We start from the raw sequence: 19,963 nt of genomic DNA, 5'->3' as shown, positions 1-19,963 counted from the left end.
CGAGACATACCTTCGGAATCACAGGTAATTAGCGAGACTCAATTAGCAAAAACAAATTTTGTTTCATGTTTTTTTAAAACAATTATAATCTAAAGAAGCTGATATATCACGAATGTTGTGTATTGTTCTTTTTAAAAAATCGAGTTTTTGATTTTTCATATATATATATATATATATATATATATACATATATATATATATATATATATATATATATATATATATATATATATATATATATATATATATATATATATATATATATATATATATATATATATATATGGCTATAAATTTACCAGAGTAAAATAATATGGCCCCCTTTCAAGTATTCAGTGCTCTCCCAACCTCAAAAAACCGGACTACGCCACACTCGCGTGTGCTTTTGTTTGCTAAAATCTAGCCTAATAATACTCGCCCTTCCCCTCCCCACCATTCCTCTTATTAACGGTCTGAAGTATACCACTGTGTGCGATATGATTGAAATCGATTGAAACTTACACTGCAACAGCTTATGTTATTGTGTAACAGAGTTCAGTGTAAGACTAATTGAATAATTGAACTGCATTGAATAATACCAAGATAAAAAATCTGAACATAGCAATTTGTAATAATATATATATATATATATATATATATATATATATATATATATATATATATATATATATATATATATATATATATATATATATATATATATATATATATATATATATATATATATATTAAAAAATCTTAACATCCTATGACCGCCGTTCACTTTTTCTTGTCAGCGGAATAATAATCCCGTTTTTATAGACGGGTCATTGTGAGTTCATAGAGAATATTGATAAGATATATAGATATGGATAGGGCTCTATCCATGGGGGGGGGGTGCAAAAATGAAGGCATTATTAAATGGTAATATTTAATAACTCTGTTATATAAACTATAGACATGTTAATATATAAAGGCGCAGCGAGCTATTTCATTACCCTGGACGAAATATCAATTTTGCGCTCCGGGGGGGAGGGGATGGGAGTTGTAAAATGTTTTGCCTAGGGCGCTAAATAACCTGGCCTCGGCACTGATTATTTTAGACAATATTTTTAAAATCTATTTCTAGATATTCAAAATTCTTAACATTGTCGTCCGCTTCTCGCCCGCTAACGTTTTCTGCGCGAGAAAAAAACGTCGTTTGAGTGGTCGGTATACATATCGAACCGTCCCTCTTTTACTCATTAAGTCTACAACGTGACTTAATAAGCGCGACCTTAAATATTATTCTGCCTTTTTTTAGAGGAAAAAGTATACCCGAATGCCGCAACGTCATTCAAGGTCAATACCTCGGTGAATTATTTTTCGTTCGGTTTCAATGAGGATATTGCACTCCCCCGTCTTCTCCACCGCATTAAAAAAAGTCTTATGTGCTCGAGGTTAAAAGTGTAACGTTTGATTCAAGAAAGAGAACGGGTGGTATTGTAGTAACGCATCTGTTCCTTTAATAATAAAAATAAATTATATAGGAAATCTGTAATCTCATTAACTAACCACGCATAGATGAGACAAAATGTATACACCCCTTTGTAAAAGAAAATAACTTCTGACGTATAAACAGGTATTACCATGTGCTCAATAAATTGTATGGAGAAAAGTATCATTAGTGCCTATATTATCCACCAAACTCTTATTGGATTTTACAATATCGAACTACATTTCTTTTCAAAATGTGCAATTAATAGGGTAAGAAAAATTGTATTTTAAACACACTTTTTTTCATTAAGTGTATTATTTTTTTTTAAATGGTCAAAGTATCCAAAAGTACAAGAAACCCATCATGACGAAAAACCTGGAATTTGGTGATTTTTGTAAGGAGCATATCCCCTTAGAGGGGGGGGGGGGGTGGGGTGGAGAGCGATGATGGTTTGGACGTTTATCGCAATCACAGTATGTGCAAAATGGGGGTGGGTTGGCTTTGAAAGGTTAACATCATAGGGTTATAATTTAAAATTTAGTATGTTATTATAAGCAATATAAAGGACCGATTCTTACTATCACCTATAATACACATGCTACTATAATTTTAAAAAAAATGTATTTAAAGCTTTACTTACCAAAAGGAAGTGGAAAACATTTCAAAATGTTGCTGGTTGTTTCTAAAAACAAGGCGGCTGAGAGTAATACTGACCACACTATCCTCTTGAAATAAATGGCCACGAAATGTATCCAGAAACCAAAACTATCAGATGTACTAATTTCACGTATTACGCTTTAAAATCAATAATCGGTAAAGATGTCCTCGCATACACTCCATGAATTGCTCAATGCAAACTCACACACACTAAAAACTAATAGAAATGACATTTAAACAAAATTCTAAATGCGTTTCGTGGGTATACTATTAACCCTTCAAATATGTGAATTTAGGATTCGTTATACTATCAACTAAAAGTGGTTTGAATTGTGTTAGATTCGAATTGATCATCCCTCTCCAGCCCCCCTGCCCTAATCCTAACAGCAGACCGCAACGTAGTTACAAAAGTGGCTAGGTCAATGTGTATTTTTTAAAATAAAAATAAAGTGGTGGCCCTTCTATGGCGAAGAAATAAGACGGGGTTGAAGTGGGGTGGAGTATTTTTTTTTACGATTCTAGTTCATAATTGATATAAATATGAAATGTAAAACAAAAAATAGTTATATTTTAGGTCATGTCACAATCAGCGCATTGTAAATTTCTTTTACCAAGCAGGTTGCTTTGCTATAAGAATGTACAATCTAAACGAGTTTTTTATTGTTGAAATCATACTGGCTTCAAAGGAAATAATAGGTAACGTTTTCCCTCACATTAACTATATGAAATACCCAACCCCGAATTCCACCCATTCTCACCGCCTTCATACACATTCACACACAGATGATACATTTCAGTCGTTGCTACATTATTTACCAATCCAGTGTGTAGAAATAGATTTCAGGTGGGGGGAGGGGGGCTGCGAAGCATTTTATATATGTTGAAGAATCATCTTACAGCGGTTTTTTTTATTTTGTTTGATTCCACTGTATCATAACTCCACCCCACCTCACCAAACCGCATTGTTTGTCTAAACGAGTCTTGGTCAATGTGTTGTATTTTAATCAAACTACGTTAGCGGCCCACTTTGGTGTAAAATACACAGTGAACGAAAAAAAAGTCACAGGAAAAAAAATACAGAAAAAGTCACAGAATAAAAGTTACAAAAATATTCTAAGAAATATTTTCGTTTAATAGTTAATAATTAATTGTAAAATTTTGGTTTTTTATTAATTTGCTCGGTAATTTTTTCGGTAGTGTATTCGTAAACTTCAAAAGCATTAAGGTTTATAACAATAATAAGTTAAAACACTGTAAGATAATGTATTTTGTTAAATACACTGTGGAAAATTATTATGAAATAAATTTAGGCTCATCATTGTGTTTACATATGATTTTGCCGTAGGCCCTATCTTGGTCGGCTTCTCCTCATTCGGCTTTGTCCGTCCATATTGTGTGCTGATTACGTTTTGCGTCAATCACAGTCTTTCATGATTGAGGTTTAGCGGCAAAAAGTGAGAAACGGGTCTATATTATAGAAGTAGGGTCTATCTATGATCTACAAAAGCGACCAGTGTTTCTTGTAGACTTTTTCCGGACAGGGAGGTGTGTGTGTGTGTGTGGGGGGGGGGGGGGGGTGGAGACTTTAAATTTTTAGGGGTGTGTGTGGACTTAATTTTCTGGGGAGGGGGCGAACACCGATAAAAGTATATTTTCTATATAAATACTATTTCGTTGAATACGCCGGTAGACTTATTTCAGGATGAGGGGTGGGGGAGGGGGGGGGGGGGAGCTTCGCACCCAACTCTCCCCATGTACTGTAAAGGCGCTTGTAAGAAACTCTAAAATGCGACTTTTGTAGTAACTACGTGTAAATCAGGTTAAAATGCCGATTTTTTGATAAAAATCCGTTTTCAATAACATTTTTCGTTTCAGGTTAAATTTTAAGGTAATTTGGTGATTTTGGTTTGGTTTCGGTTTAGAGAAAAAGACAACACTATCAACCTAGCGCCGGTTGTATTTCTCCCTCAACATCCACACCACACTACACTACATCAACAGCACAGAACACGCCACTCATATCAACACCACACAGCACGTCATCAGCATCATATAACACTTCATGCACATCACATCTAAACCACACTGCCCGTTATTAACAGCCACCTGTTACACATGAACCCTTTGCCCCTCAACATTGTCTTTGTCTAAAATATTCTAAAACAATCTGGCGCTCTTTGAAATTTAAAACTGTCACACTGCATTAGTTATTTAACAATTAGCATTACGTAAACCAGTAAACCACTAGCCGTCGGTACCCGTTACACGTGAATTATAGGCCTATATATTTTTGATGTTATACGTATTTGGAAAAAATAATTTATAAAATAGTTATTGGTCAAAACGCAACACTACCCGTTGAGATATTAGTGACAAAGCAAAGAAATAACCTAATAGCTAAAAAATCCGGCACATTTAAAATCAAAGAAATAACTAAAAAGCTAAATACTAGTATATTTAAAATAACAAAGGCTACCAGTAATTATTAGAAAAACTAAATTCTATACATTATTAGTCAACACAGCACCATATTAAATGCAAACACTGATCAAGACACTTAAATTATTCTGTTAAAAACCCGGCTGTTCAATGGTATTTATGTTGTTTTTTAAAGTAGTTTGTATGACTTTTGGTCTAGAAATTGTATACGTTTCATAGCGTACGTCTTGATAAGTAGATCTATAGATCTAAATCAAATTTGAATGAAATAGTTTTCTTCTTCATATTCTAAAATCGGAAGATGACGCCATTAGTTTTGTATACTTTCTGTAGTTAAAACATGTGGCATGTGACGTCATTGTTTATTGCGTTCTTTTCACAACAATAAACGCTTTTCCGGTTGCATAATTAAAATTGTGTTTCTACACTGAAAAATACCTTTATTTTTATTTTCCTTCTTTAAATAAAATTTAGTTTGTACATTTAGGACATCATTCATATTATTCTAAACAAAAATCCGTATCTTCAAGTTCTCCATATATCGTTGAACATACTGATCACATCGCCTAAAAAACTTGCAAACAGAGAGAGTGAGAGAGAGAAAGAGAGAGAAGTGCGCACTTGGGCTTCTGTATATTAGGATAGATAAACATATGGTAACCTTACTTTAAACTTATCTACTGTGGCATCCATCTGATGTAATGAAGCATGATGTAAACCAGTGAACCCGTGAACCCGTGAACATCTACATCACACTACTCTTTATTCACAACCACCTGTTACATCTTTGCCACTCAACGTCGTCGTTATCCAAATTATTTTTAAACAATCTACCGCACTTTGACCGTCCTTTGAAATGTACAGGAAGCACACTGCTTTAGTTATTAAACCCTTAGCACGCTCTGTAGATAGAGCAGGTAGGTAGAGCAGGTAGATAGAGCAGGTAGATAGACCAGGTAGAGGAGATAGAGCAGGTAGATAAAGCAGATAGAGCAGGTAGATAGAGCAGGTAGAGCAGGTAGATAGAGCAGGTAGATAGACCAGGTAGATAGACCAGGTAGAGGAGATAGAGCAGGTAGATAAAGCAGATAGAGCAGGTAGATAGAGCAGGTAGAGCAGGTAGATAGAGTAGGTAGATAGACCAGGTAGATAGACCAGGTAGAGGAGATAGAGCAGGTAGAGCAGGTAGATAGAGCAAGTAGATAGTGCAGGTAGAGCAGGTAGATAGAGCAGGTAGATAGAGCAGGTAGATAGAGCAGGTAGATAGACTAGGTAGAGGAGATAGAGCAGGTAGATAAAGCAGATAGAGCAGGTAGATAGAGCAGGTAGAGCAGGTAGATAGAGCAGGTAGATAGAGCAGGTAGATAGACCACGTAGAGGAGATAGAGCAGGTACAGCAGGTAGATAGAGCAAGTAGATAGTGCAGGTAGAGCAGGTAGATAGAGCAGGTAGATAGAGCAGGTAGATAGTGCAGGTAGAGCAGGTAGATAGAGCAGGTAGATAAAGCAGATATAGTGTATGTGTGGTGCCATTACGTTTGACGGTGTGATGTCGATGACTTAAAAAAATACACTGGTGGTGGTCACTCGCTGTCAGTGTTCCGATCGAGGCTGGGGCGTAAACTCGATGACGACAGTTTTCCAGGTCAAGCGAGATGTTAAGAAAAACTAAGTGTCTGCTGGTGTTGAAAAACACAAACATTTTAGTGAAGCATATTCTGTGTCAAACACATGCGGGTATAGAGATGAACCCCCTCTCTCTTTATCAAACTAACGTTCTTTCAAACAGGCAGATATTTGATGCGGGTATAGAGATGAACTCCCTCTCACTGTGTCAAACTGTCAAACAAACGTTCTTTCAAACAGGCAGATATTTGATGCGGATATAGAGAGATACCCCTACCCCCTCCACCAAAATGGAGGAAGAGTTTGGAAAAAGAGTAAAGCTATCAAAAGTTTAAATATCCTTTGACAAAATGTAATTTTCATATAGGCCCGATTTTTATTTTTATTTACAAAATGTATTGTTACCAGTTTTATTTAATGCATATTTTTATAGCTAAAACTGGGTGTTGGAAGGGACATAAATGCTTAGCTCCCCAACATATGTAGGCCTATTTATAAATATTTTGCACTACCCCGAAAAACCCATAAGGATAGATCCACTTATGCCTTGAAATTTCAGAGGAGTTATACCTACACACATTTACCTCAACCAACCGTTTCCTTTGAAATAAGCAACAAAACATTCGTCATCTAGAGTAAAGTTTTTTTTTAACAATCAGAAAAATAAAATCCTGGTACTGGGGTATTTAAATAGCACAAAAGGATATCCAAATTGATCTTTTTGATTAATTTTTAAAAATTAATTACATAATAAAAACAAAGACTAAACTGTATCATTAAAATATGAAATAATAACTTATATTATGTTCATATAATTAACGATCCATTAGATTATAGAGAATAATTTGTTTTAGATATATCGAACACTTACAGTATTATAAAAAATATCTGACATTCAATATATACATTAACATTTGTGTACAAGTAAGTAAATTGATATATGAACACATTATACTATAACATGATTATTAGAAATGATGGAAACGTTTTTTTATGAAAATAAAAAAATGTATTGGTTTACATGATATACGGTAACCTAAAGCAGAGTTTTTCATTGTTTGAAATTTTTTGAAGATTCCATGGTAATAAGTCTTTGAAAAATTATTTTATTTTCCTTGTTTAACATAAAATATGTGACATCTGAATAATTACTTTTACCGGCAGATCTTAAATAATAATATAATTTTTACAAATGTAAAAAAGCTTAAGCATTACAATAAATATTATTTGCAAAACACTCAATAAACTGATCATCTACATACAATTTCATAAAAGCTGCCAAAATTTTAAAAATTATTTTGATACAAAAATAAATTATAACATCAAATGAATACTACTTAAAATCAATCTAGGAATTAGAATATTTATTATAACAGCGAATATGGTTTTCACAAGCAACATTATTAAAGCAGAATACATAATATAATTGTTTTTAATAGTCACTAACATTTCCTCAAGCGTTTTCTACAAACCAAAAAAAAAATTCTTTTTGGATTTTATACAATGAAGAAAAATTGTGCTTTATTTAGCAGCAATAAAAGAACAACAACAGAAAGGTTACAATATTAATTTTTTTTCTAGTATATTTTATAAAATACTTAAATAAAAAGTGTTAATTTAGAAAAAAACAATAATACTTAAATTTGCAACTTATAAATAAATCAATTGAAAATAAAGCAAAATATAAAGATATATATTCTTGACAGTTTTTATGTCTTGATACAAATGATAACTTAATTCTATTCTGTTATGTGTAATAATTTAATAAAATAAAATACAAAAATAACATAAAAATGTTAGAGGAAAATGATTACAGGATTTCTCAGATCCACAATACCTACTCATTTCTACATGTGAAAATGCTGTCTGGATGATTTCAATAGAACGACTGAAGTTTTACAAACAGAGATGGATGTGGATTGTTTAGTACATTTTGTTTTTCTTTATAACTATAGCAAAATTGAAAAGTATTAGAAAACTAATCTGATGTGAATAGAAGAGCCATCTGTTTTTACAATAGAGTTTTTATTAAAGTTGGCAAAGAACAGATATTGTAAACATTCAGTCTGATTTATGGAAGTTTCATCATCAGAGTTGTAATGAAATTTAAAATTGAGTTAAGACAAAAGTGAAGACTGCTGAGGTTATCGTCACCAGGCTGTGTTATCACTTTTATAACATAACATATCAGGGCTAACAACAGGTTACCATACTGAGCATTTCTTCTGTGGGTTCATGTTGGAACCAAGGGGACAGTTGAATGCTTCAGAAAATTCCTTGGAATTTTGGACACTTCCAATAACTCTGTGAAAGGAAAAGAACTTTTTATATTTTTAATTTTTTTGAATTAAATTTTACGTATCATTACACATCAGGGGCGTAGCGAGGGGGGGGGGGGCGGGGGTGCGGACCGCACAGGGTGACACCATTTAGGGGGGTGACACCAAGGCAAAAAAATAGCAAAATATATAGAGAAAAACTTGAGGGGGGTGCAAATCGAAAGTTTGAGGGGGGGTGCAAATAAAAAGTTTGAGGGGGGGGGGGGGGCTGGAAATCAAAAAACTTAAAGGGGGGGGGTGCAAATTGACAGTTTGAGGGGGGGGGGGCAAATCGAAAACTTGAAAGTTTGTCCCCGGGAAGGGGTGCTACGCCTCTGAGGGGGTGACACCATTAAGTGCCGCACCGGGTGACACCCGACCTCGCTATGCCACTGTTACACATAATTTACAAAGAGGTTAGAAAACGTTATCTTAAATGAAAATATTATGTAGGATCAAAAGACATTTTTTGGCCACTGACCTGAATTCACCTGGACTGTGAACTCCTACTTTAATTCTGCTAAGTGCGTCTTCTTTTGTCATTAAATTGCACCACAACTGAAAAAGTTATCATCTCATAATGTTCATTTAAAAAAAAATCATATTGCTATTGCTAAAAATAAACTTTGATTAACAGAGTTTAAACTTAAAGAAAGGTATCATTAAAAGCTTCTATCAGTTTGCAGAACAACCTATATTGTAAAGACTGTGCAAGTTTCACTGTATTCTGTAAGACAGTTTTTAATATTTCTTCTTTAGAAAATTTGGAGTAGGCCAAAAAGTGTCAATGCTTATTTTTGTAAAAAATAAAATGTTATCAAAACTAGGCATCTATAAACACTAAAATAAGTATTTCAACACATTTTTTGAGTACAGTAGATTAGTTCAAGTAATTGATGGGATGTTAGAGTTGCATTAGACTATTAAATATACATAAGCAAAAAGATAATGAAAATGCGATTTTTAAGTACTGGTCCCCCCTTAAATCTAAATTATTTTGCACAATTACAGAATTGAAAATCATTGATAGCAGTACAGTTTTGAATGAACAGCAAATAACATTTAAAGACATCAGAAGAACAATAAAATATGTTCTTTTATTAACCAATTACATTTTTAGAAACTCAAAGACTATTTTAGCTTCACAGTCAATAACCATATTATGGTAATGAGGTTTTTTTAAACTGTTTATGTTTCTTGCTTTATACTATTTTAAATTGTGCAGCTTATGTCAGTTTCAGAAAGATTATTTAATGAGTTTAAATGTATTTAATCAACTTGAGCGAGGGCTATGTGAATGTTTCAACAGCTCATAAGAGTTGTTATCATAAATTAGATCATTGATATCTAAAACTACCCTAAACATAATAAATGTTGTTTATCCTTTAAATGCACAAGTAAGTTAAGTGGTGTTGTTTGGTTTACTAATTAAGTCAACTTGGATGACTAAGAGTAGAATTAAAGTTTGATACTAGAGGGAAGTTTAACTGTCTTTTACATCCCATTTCTCAAACTTTGTTGATGCAGTTGATTAAAAAAAATTGTTGTTACAAATACAAACAAGTTGAGTGCACGTAACTTACATTGGAAAATTCTTACTAAAAAATGGTGGTTGAAGGATGCCTGCAGGAAACACTGCAAGAAGAATAATTCAAAGAATTTTGTTCACATTTACACACACAGGAAACTTTTATTAAAGAAGCTTCTAAATACAATTAAATAAAGGGAATACTACTTGAAAACATAAAAAATAGCAACTTACTGATCTGGTTTTTTAATGAGTTGTAGTAGGCATTTATCGTTGATGGTGCTATAGCCCATCTGTTTGTTAAAATGTATGGTTTTAGGATTATAAGTAACTAAGAAACATTTCAAAAAGACAAAAATGGCCAGGATTTAAACAAAATTTGACACCAAACAGGCAACACAAAAATTAGACAAGTTAATATGTTAGAGTTATCTAAAATGTAGGACATGTGTGACAAAGCATTCTTTATTTAAAAATACAAAATATTTACTTTTCTTTATCAACCTCCTTCCTCAGCTGTCGAAAACTTTCAAAGAAATCTTCTCTTTTGTTAATCAGGATATTGTTGAAAAAATGTTTAACATCATATGTTAGCTGTGAACAGAGATGTTTGATAATAGAACATAATTATGGATTTTATGAAGCCTACACAAAACTAGGTTAGAAGAAAAGGTAAAATGGCAGGAGTGGTTTTAGGGGCCTTAACTGTTAAATTATTTTGTAGCAAATTTGATATAATAATTCATGACAAAGAGATTTCCATGATTATTTAACATAGAAATAAGCAAAAAAGTAATAGCCATATAATTAAGAAAACTTTTTCAAAATTAACAAATATAATTAATTTAATTATCTTAAATGCTTACATTTTTATATGCTTCTTCTAGGTAAGTATTATTGAGGACCTCCTTAGGATAACCAATCTTTGGTGATAAAAAAGCATTCTAAGAAAAGAAAAAAAAATTACATTGTTAATCAGCTTTTAAGTAGCTTTAAAATTTAAATGTTGAAAAAACCTGTTAATTACACTAAAATATTATGTTTTCATTATTAATTATTTTAATTTAATTTAATGTTGTCAAAAACTATTTAAAAGATCAGCCAAAACATGAAACATAACCTCAGAACAAAATTTGAACAGTTACCTTTTCCTTGGCTACTAATTTAGTGTCTTCATCCATCCAGTCCACATAAGCCAGAAGTTCATTAAAGGAAGCTTGGAGTCGTGTTATCATATCAGATGCCTGCACAGGGGAAGTAATATTTTACAGTCAATCAGTTTACATTATGGTTCACATTTACATGGCTTATTGAACTATATTTATACCAAAAGTCCTTCAAAGATCTGTTCCCATGCCTTCAACTTTACATAGTTCAATACTTATAAACAGAAGCTAACTTTAAAATAACTTTTCTTTCAAATTTTTAAAGTCCTTACAATATTCTTTGCTTGAACATCAAAGTTGTCTTTGATAAAAAGTTGTCCAACAGGAAGGGAGAGAACTGAGGTTGTGTAGGAACCACAAATCTTGTACCTTGGTTTTCTAGCAGTGGTGCCATAAACGACCTGTTGTTTGTTAAAAAAATGTTATTAAAATCATATTGTATGTAATCAAAATAACATTAAGAGGTTTGTGGTCATAAAAATTATTTAAGTCCACTTTTAAGTGTGTACTGTAAACCTGCACGGCTGTGAGTTAGAATCTGCTTTTTTTTTAAATCATAGAGGGCATCAGTTGTTTTCTTTTAAAACTAAAATATAATTTCATTCAATAAAAAAAAATAAAGAAAATTTCAGATCAATTATCTAATAAATTATTAGAAATCTAAAACAAATTAAAAGCAATGTGATTTACATAATATACACAGGTAGATTTCAGTGTCAGTCTTTAAGTGTGTTGAATTCTGATTTTATGATTTATATGATGAAACACTTTGGGAATAAGAAAAATAATCCTAGATAAATAAAATGATTACTATAAATAGATCTAGTCCATAATGTGATTTTGAACTCACGTTTTAGGATTTTAAATGAAACATTTAGTTAATTTTTTGTAAGGATTTTAAAAACCTTCCACCAAATTCAAATGTATTCAAATTTATTCAAAAAAACGGTTACAATTGTAGGCACAAAGGCCTTTTTTCACATTAAATTAACCATTTAAAGAAATAAAACAATTCAATAACATAGCACTAAAAATGTGGAATAAAGAAACAATGTTACATAGTTATGATACAAAATGAGATAAAAAAGAGAATATAATAGATGAATGAGAAATGTTACAATGAGTCAGTTAGGACATTAAATAATTTTAGCTTTAGTTTAGATTTGAATATATTTTTAGATCTAGATAGCTTTATTTTATTAGGAAGATTGTTCCACAAATTAGAACCAGAGTAGGCTATGTTTTTTGGAAAAAAAGTTGAATATGGGAATGGTAAATTAAGACGACGATTTAATTTTATGTTAGTGGAATATTTTATATAAGAAAATTGATTTAGTATATATTGTCTTTTTATTTAATGGAAGTATTTTAGTTGTAAGAAAAGAATCCAGACTACTAGACAAGCCAGTAACCAGTTTTATAGCCCTTTTTTGTAAAGATAGAAGAGGGCGCTGCTTAGTTATGAAGCTGCCGCTCCACACTACAGAAGCATAATCCAACCTAGATTCACATATGTTTAAGATAAAGAAATAACTAAAATGTCAAAAAATAGATCCTAAACACTGTCTTCATATTTTGACTCTATCTTAAAACTACCCTGATGTCTAGCAACTTATTTTATTGTGTAGGGCCATAATGTCAGTGTCCTTGCGGGGTCGGCGTGGTCAAATCGGTAAAGCTCATGGTTGCTAAACCGAAAAGTCTCGAGTTCGAACGCTCGGGCAGATGAGGCTCGTTAGCTGGGGACAAACAACTGCTGCCTTATAGTTTGTCCTTGGTTGGACATAGGCTATCGAACCAAATCCAAAAAGAAAAGCAGGCTGAAATCGGAGTCAATGGCCTCAATGGCGCATAACCAGTTGACACGTATCCAGTGTTTCTTCCAGACTTTTTTCTCCAGGGGGGGGGGCACTTGAAATTTTCGGGGGGGGGGGGGGGCGGTAGACTTTCTTCGGGGGGGGGGGGGGTGGACACGGTTAAAAGTATATATTTTCTATATAAGTTATATAAATTTCATTTTGTTCGGGGGCGGTAAAAATTTTTCGGCCCCCCCCCCCCGAAGAGATGCCTTGAAGAAACTCTGCACGTATCCTTAATTGTGATGGAGGCGTGGTCGAGTCGGCAAAAGCTCATGGTTGTTAAATTAGAAAAAATCTTGAGTTCAACCCTCTGGCAGATAAGTCTCGATCCCTTCCAACACTAAAAATTAAGAACGAAGAAGAAGAAGAAGAAGTGTCCTTGCCTTATCATACACAGCCTTTGCAGCCAGATATTTGTCTCCCATAGCTTCAAAGTGTTGCTTGATCAGACGCCACATCAGGAAGTTAGCTATCGTCCTGAAAAAGTTAAGTTTTATTGTCGTTAGATTTAGAATGTGGTTATTTTAAATTTCAAACATCTACTATATTATTGCAGTTCTATCTTGAGATTAATATTTTGAATATTTTAAATTTCAACCTTTTTTGTGTGGCTTCTAGCACCTTTGATAAACGCTCATAGTACAAGGGAGACAAGTTGATCAAAATTTCATCACCAGTCACATCTGTAAGGCCGATCTCGGGACTTGAGAAAATTTGATTGAAAAAACTTGTCCAATTGAATTGCTGAGAAAAATATGAATATAAACGTGGGCTTTTTTTATTATCTTTCATTTATCTCTCATAATAAAATAAATCGTATGATGTGTATTATCAAATGTGTCTTATTTAATGTGTTTTGTGTTTTGTCTTATGTGTGTGTTTTGTGCTGTGTTTTTTCTTGTATGTTTTGTGTGTTTGTTCTGATGTGTTTTGTGATGTGTTTTATCTGATGTGTTTTATTTTATGTGTTTTGTGATGTGTTGTAGCTATATCTTGTATATAGTGTTTAATCTTGGACTTCTTGCTTTATATGTTGCATCTATAAAACAATCAAATTGTAAAGTGCCCGCAATGTTTATGCAGTAAAATTCAAGCAGAAGAATCCATCTTGTAACTAACAATCTGCCTCATGTTTCACAAGCCAACACATAGGTTCAACTAGGAGCAGGTGTCACAATGTTCAGGTAGGCAAAAGGTAAGAGTTCTCTTGTGTGCCTGACATCCACCCAATGTTACATGGAACAACAAACAACAACACAGTTTTCACTACTGTTTCAACTAAAGGGTACTGCAGTTGATGCAGTTGTAAGAAAGACCCGTTTAATGTTGATACCAGCCACGTTTGAGGGTTTCTTTCAGACATTGTTTTTTCAGGGGATTATTTGTTTAAAGTATATATATGTTCTACATACATTTTTGTCTGTTTTGTCTTGGAGTAGTGTGGGGGATACCCTTACTTTTCCCGGAGAAATGCCTGAAAGAATCTCTACCACTTACTTGACTGTAGTTTCCAATAATTTCTCTCAGCGTCATGGGGTTGTATAATTTTTTGCTGTCTCTTCGTTGTTCATCAGGGACTGATATCTACAGGAAAATATTTACCCAATAATCAACGGACAATATTAAAGACTTTGAAACTTCAAACGTTATAGAACATAGAATTGTTAGTATTATCTAGGTAGTCTATACTTGTTAATACAAATATTAAGCAAGCAACATACATTTGCCAGCTGAATCTCAAAGTCGACAATATCCTTGATATCCTGAGCTGCAGTGCTAGCATTAGCGAATCCCATGAGGTGACCCACAGCGTAAATAAATTCTTCATAAGCTTTTAGCATTGTGTCGTTTCTCTCCACCAGGTAATACTTCTGTCCTGGCAGGCCGAATGACGACGGCTGGTCTATCTAAAAAACAAATGAGCTCCACTATCTACAGATGTATTAGAGAGTTTTTAAAACATACATTGTATCCTCTGTGGGAGCACCAAAGTTCCCTTTTCAAACATGATGGTGTTCACCTGTTTCTGTGACGGCGGCATATGAAGAGATAGTGTGGTGAGCACTATACCCAGCTGGCTTTACTCTTTACGCTGGCTTTAGTCTCTAGCATGAGTTAAGTACCCATTAGAGCTGGGTAGACTCAGAAAAGTTCTACTAACTTGAACCCGGATTCAAGATCGAGACTTTCTGATAAGCAGTCTAGCGCTCTACTGCTAGGCCACGCCGCCCCCCTTAGTGTAGTTGTCCCCCTCCCTTTAAATCCTAAATTACCTATAAACTTAAAAAGTCCAAAATAAACACATATTTGTATAAGATATACACTAACAAAGCAACTGAATAGTGGCTGTCACAAATTTTATAACGTCACGTTCAGTGGCGTCACTAGGTCGGGTGACACCCGGTGCGGTACCCTATGGTGTCACCCTACTCCACCAACAAATAAACCTATGTATGATGTATTAAAATGATAAGGGTCACCCTACCCCCGATAGTGTCACCCTCTCGAGCAGCAAATAACCCTATGTGTGATGTATTAACATTATAGGTAACTAGATTTTGTTTTGGTGTCACCCTATAGGATCGAGTCACCCGGTGCGGTCTGCAACCACCCTCCCACTCCCCTCATTGTGACGCAAATAGCCACGTCAATCAATTGAATAACCTTCGCCTTTTTACCTTTTGAAATTTTTTTTAGAATTGTAGACTGAGACAAATTCGAAATTGTAATAAGATCTTTATTTTACTGCGCGATATAGGAGTAAGACATATAGGAGCCTTATTTTTAGCACGGTCATAGATTCGTGTAGCTAAAACAGGTTTGTCGCTGTTTTTGTTTTAATGACTTTGGATTTAATTAAAAACCATTTTTGTGCGTTCGTTTTCTGCATTTGTTAACACGATTCGATGATGTCACCTGTTAACAATACAACTTTAATTATGAACTCTGACAGTTAAATTACCTGCATGATGTATCTGGAAGAGTTCATGTTGTCTGAGGAGACGTACAACGTAATTATTATGTAGAGCTCGTTTCGATGAAGGTTAGCAATCGTCGTGGCCAAATCAAAACTACCCTCGTCCCAAGAGCTGTTTGTCAACGGCCAGCCGCCGTAAGTGTCGGCCAGATATTGCTTGATTGGGCCATCTCCCAGCTTGTTGATTTGGTCTGAAGTAGATAAAAATCTGGGCTAGAAAACAGCTTTTTATTTTTATCGGCAGAGGGAGGGGCTTTCATGTTTTATAATTTTACGAGCCGCTATTTAGTTGTTTTATTTTTTACTTTTCAGTAATTCATACTTTGTGAATTCGACTGTAACAATGCTGCCACTGAAAATATTTGCTTTAAAACACTAAAACCCCTTTTTCCCCCTACCCCTCCACCCCCCCCCCCGTGAAAGCAGCCTCCTTTTAGTTACCTCCCCTAATTTTAAATAGCCGTCACTAAACCCGACTCTACGATTGTAAACATTTAGCGTGAACCACAGCTCACCAGACCATGTGGGGGTGGGGGTGGTAGCGATATGCCTAGAGAGGAAGAGAGGGGGCTGCTTGGCGCGCTTACAGCTTGGTGTTTTCTAGGGTCCCCAAGAAGAGAATTATATATATATATTACTGCTGCATTTGCAAAAATGGAGTGTTAAGTTATATAAACTTATAAATTAGTGTCACGTAATCACGCACATACGCACTTACGAGCGCGCGCGCGCACACACAAACACACACACACACACAAATTATTTAAGGAAGTAGTTACCCATGTTCATGCATGATGCATACAAATCCTTGGCTTTCTTAATGCTTGGAATGTCTTGCTTATCTGGTTGCTCCAACAAATCTAGAGAGAAATAACATCTTAGTTTGATATTTTTAAACTGTTATTTTGTATACACGGATAGGCTCGATTGAATTGCTCCATAGTTGTGTGCATGGATAGCTGTAGGCAAACTTCATGATGGCAGCTGTTAAATTTAGACTCCAAAAGAAGATGTTCAATTTAGACTCCAACAGAAGATGTTCAATAAGCAGAGTCATGATCTATCAAAGATGATTAATAAGTCACGATGGACAACAATCTTTTCTTTACAATTATTGCCATTCGAATCGTATCTAGCGATTACAAAAATAAGAATATATTCTACACGAAATACAAATTTGTCGTCTACCAATGGTACTGGGTGGTACCGAGTGTCAAAATGTCTGGATCTACAAAGAGATTCAATGACTGGATCTACAAAGATATTCTAAATTCTAAGGGGGAAAAAATTGACGAACCAAAGCAAAACGTTCACTCTATAACAGCAGTTTATCACAGCTATTACAGGTGCTTTTTTGTCAATATAATATATAAATATGGGTTAGACGTGATAGAAACTGACCAATAGCGACCATTTTCCAGCGTTAAATGAATGAATCTCTTAACGTTCATACCTTTTAAAATGATGTCCACTTTATCTTTCAAGACTCGAAACATGTTGAATCTGGACTGGTCATCTGGGATGACGTTTTCCTTGAGCCACTGACCACAGGAGAACTGATAGAAGTTATCACACGGGTCAGTTTTTAAGTCCATTTTGCTGGCCACACTAGTAGCTGGTAGAGGACAATTAATTTGGTTTACATACAACTTTTATGTCAAGCGGGGTTATGGTTAGAGTTTTGGTTTGGATAAAACTTCTATGTGAACCGGAGTTATGGTTAGAGTTTTGATTTACGTACAACTTTCATGTCAAGCGGGGTTATAGTTAGTGTTTTGGTTTACATAAAACGTTCATGTCAAGCGGGGTTATGTTAGAGTTTTGGTTTGTATACAACTTTTATGTCAAGCTATGACAATAAACATTGCTTTTTAGACCTAGAGATCCATTGAAGTAGAGGTCATATGTTTCTTGACCTCGGCATATAAAGGGATGGTGTGGTCAGTCTTTATTTTCCCCAACATAAGTCAGGTACCAATCAGAGCTGGGTAGACTCAGGGACTTTCTACAGTCACAGGTCCTAACTTGAGACCTACGCGCTAGCAGCCAAAGCGATTAAATTATTTAGTAACGGAAATTGCTCAAAATTATAAAGAAGGCATAGAATTAAATATTTTAATTATACATGAAATTTCGTTTATCTATCTGAAGCAGTACTCAAGTTATAGGCTTTTGAAAAACTAAAAGTAGAATAAGTTCCACTGACGTTATCGGAAATTGCAGAAAAATTGATACAGAACTACAACTTTGATATAATATTTATATATGACATTTCATCAACCTAGCTGTAACGGTACGCAAGTTATCGTGTTGAAAGACAGAAAGACACAAACATCCACATACACACATAGACATACAGACACAATTGTAAAACTGTGTTTTTTCGACTCAGGGAAGCGTAAAACAGCGAGATTTATGAAAATCTCGATTTCGAGTTTTTTGCATGATTACAATACTTCCAATACTTTGAATACGAGCAAGCTATCTATGTCTGTATAAGTTATACAGTTAATTCTTAGTGTATTGTAAAATTAAAATTTCGCTCGTTTGATTTAAAAGTGTTTTAAATAGCCTATACACACACACACACACACACACACACACACACACACACACACACACACACACACACACACACACACACACACACACACACACACACACACACACATATATATATATATATATATATATATATATATATATATATATATATATATATATATATATATATACAGGAACCATTTAATGAAAACGCCAATGAACATGTTGAACTTCAAGAAGTTTTTAAATAACAAATGTGCAGTGTAGATGTTTTTGACAGGGAAATTAAAATGTAATTGGCACTTACATGTCTTGACACATTCTTGAGACATGCAGATATCTGTGGATTACAAGCAATAGGTTATGCTGTCAGAAATTATTGCTGGGAAAACAACACCATTTGGATTATGTCCCCTGTGTTACATTGTGTATGACTGGGTCTGTTTGACAACATTATCTACGTTAGGTTTCACACCCATGCTAAGTTGTTACACGTTTAAGTAAGTTGCGTGTTACACGTTTAAGTAAATGGCGTGTTACACGTTTAAGTAAATGGCGTGTTACACGTTTAAGTAAATGGCGCGTTACACGTTTAAGTAAATGGCGTGTTACACGTTTAAGTAAATGGCATGTCACACGTTTAAGTAAATGGCGTGTTACACGTTTAAGTAAATGGAGTGTTACACGTTTAAGTAAATGGCGTGTTACACGTTTAAGTAAATGGCGTGCTACGCGTTTCAGAAAATGGAGTGTTATAACTTTTATAATTTTTTATAAAAATGTGACATTTTTTCCCTTCCTCTATACGTGATATAACATTAAATGTCATTTCTATCGATAACAACCCATTAATTTATTTACGATTTATATAACCCACGATCTACCAATGTGACAAAATTTTGTTCTACAAAATAGGGACTATGCTCATACACACAATGATATATGACACACCGCCAATGCCCCTAGTTGTGAAACAATATTAGCACGACATACGTTATGAGAGGACAGAAATAATCACCTGACACACCGCCAATGCCTCTAGTTGTGAAACAATATTAGCACGACATACGTTATGAGAGGACAGAAAAAATCACCTGACGCCGCTATGGCAGGAGACACCTGGGCGCTGCTCGGGGATTTATTTTTCTCCACGATTAAGACGATGACAACAGCAATAAGGGCGGCAACCACCGCCAGCAACAGCAGCAGCAGAATTTTTTCTAGCAACGTCCGCCGTGTGCATGGTCCGCCCTGGGTGAAGCTGGTGGAACAACATTTGGGTTACGTCCCCTGTATTACATTGTGTATGAGTGGGTCTGTTTAAACATTAGCTAACCCATTCTGTGAACGGGAGTGAGCGCAATGGAAAACAAAACTGCGCACAAAAAAGTGCA

At 34.4% G+C, this 19,963-nt stretch overlaps 1 protein-coding gene across 1 annotated transcript; it reads right to left on the bottom strand.

Moving 5' to 3' along the window:
- Nucleotides 1–9,768: 9,768 nt before the first annotated feature.
- Nucleotides 9,769–17,620, bottom strand: LOC131939699 (neprilysin-1-like). The gene is made up of 14 exons (XM_059298160.1): nt 17,479–17,620; nt 16,805–16,885; nt 16,011–16,216; nt 14,770–14,955; nt 14,546–14,632; nt 13,647–13,792; nt 13,432–13,525; nt 11,462–11,590; nt 11,169–11,267; nt 10,890–10,967; nt 10,514–10,617; nt 10,258–10,316; nt 10,079–10,130; nt 9,769–9,853 (listed from the first exon to the last, which is right to left on the bottom strand). The coding sequence occupies exons 1-14, from the start codon at nt 17,618–17,620 to the stop codon at nt 9,769–9,771; spliced, it is 1,548 nt and encodes a 515-aa protein (XP_059154143.1).
- Between the last annotated feature and the right edge of the window lie 2,343 nt (nt 17,621–19,963).

This window comes from Physella acuta, unplaced genomic scaffold (genome assembly GCF_028476545.2).
Source record: "Physella acuta isolate Inbredline_101_S28 unplaced genomic scaffold, ASM2847654v3 ptg000290l, whole genome shotgun sequence".
Lineage (NCBI taxonomy): Eukaryota > Metazoa > Mollusca > Gastropoda > Physidae > Physella > Physella acuta.
Note: the sequence above shows the minus strand (reverse complement) of the source record. Positions and strands in the feature narration are given on the sequence as shown.